Source organism: Saccopteryx leptura, chromosome 2 (genome assembly GCF_036850995.1).
Source record: "Saccopteryx leptura isolate mSacLep1 chromosome 2, mSacLep1_pri_phased_curated, whole genome shotgun sequence".
Lineage (NCBI taxonomy): Eukaryota > Metazoa > Chordata > Mammalia > Chiroptera > Emballonuridae > Saccopteryx > Saccopteryx leptura.
In genome coordinates, this window is record NC_089504.1 from 12,917,516 (window position 1) to 12,923,031 (window position 5,516).

At 40.5% G+C, this 5,516-nt stretch overlaps 1 protein-coding gene across 1 annotated transcript; it reads right to left on the minus strand.

Moving 5' to 3' along the window:
- Window positions 1-1,958: 1,958 nt before the first annotated feature.
- Window positions 1,959-2,933, minus strand: LOC136391199 (olfactory receptor 1J4-like). Its single transcript, XM_066362724.1, has one exon. The coding sequence runs from the start codon at window positions 2,928-2,930 to the stop codon at window positions 1,959-1,961; it is 972 nt and encodes a 323-aa protein (XP_066218821.1). The 5' UTR covers window positions 2,931-2,933.
- Between the last annotated feature and the right edge of the window lie 2,583 nt (window positions 2,934-5,516).

Sequence of the window (5,516 nt, forward strand, 5' to 3'; positions counted from 1 at the left end):
GCTTCCCTGCCTCCCCACCATTCTGGTAATAATAATAGTAAAATAGAATCTTGAAATCATAATACTGTTAATAACATATTACAACTAACACATTGTCTTCATTTTTTATGGTGATTGAATATACATATGATTCTGGGATCAATAATTACTTAGCTTACTTATTTAATCCTTTAGTCTAATTATGGTAGTAATCTGCAATATAGTTAGGTTCATTTGATTTGTTTTCTTCTCTCTTGCTTTATTCACCATGTCTTTTTTTCTTTTACCATTTTTAAGAGTGGAGGAAGAGAGAGAGAGATAAGAATGGAGGAGCAGGAAGCATCAACTCCCATATGTGCCTTGACCGGGAATGCCCAGGGTTTCAAATCAGCGACCTCAGTGTTCCAGGTCGACGCATTATCCGCTGTGCCACCACAGGTCAGGCTCACCACCCCTTTTATTTATTTTGTAGTGACAAAAGACAACATAATCACAACTATACAAATAATCATACTAATCTGATTCTTCTGCCCCACATACTGTAGGTAAAAATGTCATTAGTTTCTATATTCTTCCAGTGTCTCTGTGTGCTCAAATAGGCAGCCATATGTACACTGTATTTTTCTTTAATTTTTACATAAATGGTAGCATGCTGTAAATGCTACTTTACCCATTGCTCTTTTCCCATTTAACCAGGTATTCTGATATTTCTCCATACTAATTCATAGATATCACTGTTCTTATTGTTCACATCAGAGAAATATTTAAATGTATTGATGTTCTACAGTGTATTCTTTAAGGGTTGCAAATGAGATATGGGTGATGAGTGGCCTTAATGTCTATGAATTCTAGACATCAAAGGACTAAAATGGTAAATTTCATGTTCTGAATATTAAAATGCAATTTAAATAATTAAGGTGAAAGTGAAAAGTAATGTCATCAGAAAGAACAGAAAGAAGTTGTAAAAATACAATAATGGTGAATGACTAATAGGCTAAAGACAGGAGATGGTGTAACAAAATATGTTCTAATAAATAAAAAGGAGAAAAGCAAGAGAATAAGTGTGAAACAGGTGTATACAATAAAATAATAAAATAATAAGTAATATGGAAAATAGAAGTGCAAAGATATTATGATTACCTTAGATGTCAGTAGATAACATTCTCCATAAATATACTAATGGTTGCTCTACATAAAAACAATAATCCAACTTTACACTATTAACAATGGACACTTCAAAGAGATAAACTCTTAAAAACATTAAAGTGATAGTAATGAAATATTATGTAAACATTTACCTTAAAAAAACTCCATCTTTACTTCATATACTATTATAGTATCTCTATTTCTCTATCTATCTGTAAATGTATCTATATCAGTAGATATAGCTCTAAATATATTAATATCAGAAGTAGATAAGGTATTAGGTAGGACTCATTGCTAGAAATATCTCCTAATTATAAAGGAAGTGGGGTGTCATTTAATACATTTATAAAAGTCTCCCTCTCTGTGTTTTAAAAGGCCTCGCTTTGTACTACCTGCACATTTCATAGTGTAATTATTCCTACCATGGCTGATTGCAGTCCGCCAACATCATGTCATTGAACGTGATTTGGGAAGAATGACATCAATCAGCTTAAAGCTAGTGCGAACCAGCATAAAGGGATCAGTTTAAAAACAAACAAACCATGTTCATCAGAAGCAGTTCATGATGCTAAATCATTGAGTCCTCAAGACATAAGCAAAAACGGATGTTACGTCAAAGGAAAAAGGAGAATCCACATTTAGAATAGTGCCATGCTTTTACATAATATTTGGCGCATATTATTAGAAGAGATGATAAGCAAGGAAAAAATATTAATCAGATATATATAATTATTAACAATCCTAATGATACACTGAACATAGTGACAACAGAATGATTATTCTATTAAAGGTACATGGAGATGTCGACCATACAATAATTTAAAAGCTATGTCTCACTTGCTCCTGACTGCAATAAGAGGATGTAGTGATTGCCACTTAAAGATGGTAACCCTATTGACACACATTTCCAAGGCCTGTTTGATGTCTCTGTTCCTCAGGCTGTAGATGAAGGGGTTCAGCATGGGGGTAACTACCGTGTACATGACCGAAGCAGTGATGTCCTTGAAATCCCATGATGAGGAGAAAAAGTAAACACCTGAGAGTGTCCCGTAGTATAAGGACACCACAAAGAGATGGGAGCCACAGGTAGAAAAGGCTTTAAGGAGTCTCTCAGTGGAGGGGACCCTCAGGATAATGGTCCCTATTCGGACATATGAGCCCAGAATAATACACAAAGGCAGGAATAAGAGCATTCCTCCCTCAGCGGAGATGACCAGCTCATTGAGGGAGATGTCAGAGCAGCTCAGCTTCAAGAGTGCAGCGAGGTCACAGAAGAAGTGGCTGATGGTGTTGTTGGCACAGAAGGACAGTCGGACCAAAAGGAGGGTGTGCAACAGGGCAGTGCCACAGGGCAAAATCCAGGAGACACTCACCAGCAGCACACACAGCCCCTCCCTCATGATGGTGGTGTAGTGTAGAGGGTGACAGATGGCCACGTACCTGTCATATGCCATCACTGCCAGAAGGAAATTGTCAAGACCAACAAAATGTATGAAAAAATACACCTGAGCAATGCATCCCACATAGGAGATGGATTGTTGCCGAGTCTGCATGTTCATGAGCATCTTCGGGACAGTGACAGATGACAGAGAAATGTCAGAGAAGGCCAAGTGGCTGAGGAAGAAGTACATGGGCGTGTGCAGGCGGGAGTCCAGCCTGATGAGCAGGATGATGAGCAGGTTGCCCAGCACCGTGGTCAGGTACATGCCCAGGAACAGGGTGAAGAACCCGCGCTGCTGCCCTGGGCGCATGGGGAGCCCCAGGAGGAGGAACTCGGACACGCTGCTCTGGTTCTCGGGCCCCATGCTGCTCTCCGTCTGCTGGGGAGGAAGGAAGTTTGGGACTCTCAGCAACCTGGAAAGGACACCGAGGACCATCATGTTTCATGCTGTCATTTTCCAGGAATAATATTCTTTTAAAAAACACACACACAACAATTTATGACACCTGTGGGAGTGTGCATCCTCGCTCTAACCCAGAGTGGCTCCAGGAAAACAACACACTATTAAAGCAGCTGCGATACCTCATTACAGATGCCAGAGGATGTTCATGTTGCACTCACCATTATTTATTGAATACAGAGTCTCTGTCTGGACCTCTACTAAGGACTGAGATGGAGCAGTAAACAAAAACCAAAAAGCAAGATCCCCACTTCTGTGAGGTTAGATAGTGATGGGCATGGAGGGACAGTTTCGACCCCAGGCCAGAGCCACACCACACTGACTCACTGTGACAGAAATAGAGGATGAGCCCAGAAAACTGCTATAGGTTGTTTGTGCCTTAAAGTAACATGAAACTCAGTGCTGACTGGCATTGCTGAAGAGTTCTCACACTCCTCCTGTGAACATTTCGATTCCCACTGACCTGGAAGCTCTAACCTCATGGACACTCTAGAATTGGGTGGCCATTAAACGTCATTGATGCCTAAATAGCTCTAAAGCCGGAGTAGTCTGCAAACTTCCTTTCAGAATAATGCTAAACACTTTGGTGGACATTTGGTACTGGGCTGAAGGCTTTACCTACCTTTCCTGATAAAGTTCACACATCAGCCTCCATTCCCAGAGTTAAAGACCTCTTCACAGTGACACTATGCACTTGTTTCTTTCAACTATTTTAATTTTTAAGAAAAGGAAACATAAATGATACAAATTCTTTCAGCACAAAATTATACAGTCTCAGGTCAGAATGACACACATGTGTGTATATCTGAATCTGTAATACAGTGTGTTCGTAAAGTCATGGTGCACTTTTGACCGGTCACAGGAAAGCATTAAAGATGATAGAATGTGAAATCTGCACCAAATAAAAGGAAAACCCTCCCAGTTTCTGTAGGATGATGTGGCAGCATGTGCGCATGTGCAGATGATAACGTAACACCATGTATACAGCGGAGCAGCCCACGGCCATGCCAGTCGAGATGTGGACAGTACAGAAGAAAGTTCAGTGTGTTCTGTGGCTCACTAAATTTGAATCCATGACCAAAGTGCAACGTGAATATCGGCGCGTTTATAATGAAGCGCCACCACATAGGAATAACATACTTGGTGGGATAAGCAGTTGAGGGAAATTGGCAGTTTGGTGGAGAAACCCCGTTCTGGTAGGCCATCAGTCAGTGACGAGTCTGTAGAAGCTATACGGGATAGTTCCCTAAGGAGCCCTAAAAAATCTGTGCATGAGCCCACATCGAACTGCACTGAATAGTGCAGTGGGAGAAAGTGGGAGAGTTTTCCTTTTATTTGGTGCAGATTTCACATTTCTATCAACTTTGTTGCTTTCCTGTGACCAGTCAAAAGCACACCATGACTTTACGGACACACTGTATATGAAATTTGTAATATAGTAATGCAATAATATGTTTTCCTTAAGTTATAACTTACCAAGTTTTAGCTACATCATGAGGTTCAGTCTTACATGTCTGTGTGATGGAACTCTCACTCTTACCCATCGCACAAGGGAAGTTTTGTTTTCTTACTCAGGAGAGTGAAATACAATATACTATTTTAGAGCTTTGAGGACAAAATGTTATCCAAAATTTTTAGTTCTCTCTCTCTAGATAGTTTGTTTCTTTATATTTATATAATTTTCAACTGACAAAAAAATCTCAAATACATTGACTTCTATTTGTACAATAAGCATTTACTGAGGGCGTCTGGAAATTCACAACCAAAGTTCCTTCCTTCCATTTTATAGATGTGAAAACGGAGGGCAAAGAACTTAAGTAACCTTTCTAAGATCTCACCCATATTTATAGTGATTCTGCCAAATAACCTCACACAGCATGGTGCCTGGGTATTTTTAATTTTTGCCTGGGATGTTTCATAAAGTAATAAAAGATTTTAAACATCTAAGTGACACAGTCACATGCAGGAACTGATAACTGATCTGTTTTAAGAAATAGAGAATTGCTGAGAGTTTGAATAGCTCAGCTGATGGAGCCCCGGAAGGAGGACTCCAAAGGAAATACTTGAGGTCATGGGTGCAGATAATACACACACATGAACACACACACACACAAGCACACACTCAGCATCTATCAAGGAGCATGTATAAAACATTCACAATATATAAAGACACACCCAGTCATGGACACAGAGTCCCACACAACCCGCTAGCACACAGACAGACCCGTCGCCAAGGGCAGAGTCCCAGCCCCTCTGACCTGTGCCCGTCACTGCTGAGTCAGACCCTTCTGCTCCAGACTGCTGCCCGACTCCTCAGGTTTCTTCAGGAGGCCTTAGGTCCAGACACAGAGAAGAAGCATCTGTGGCCCTGGCCCTTCTAGAGACCTTCATTCTCCTCAGCCAGCTCCAGGGAAATGAGTCCAAGACAAGACTTAATTACTAATGAGAGACTGAAACTCAGTCCCCAAGCTTTGGGATAATTTCTGACTG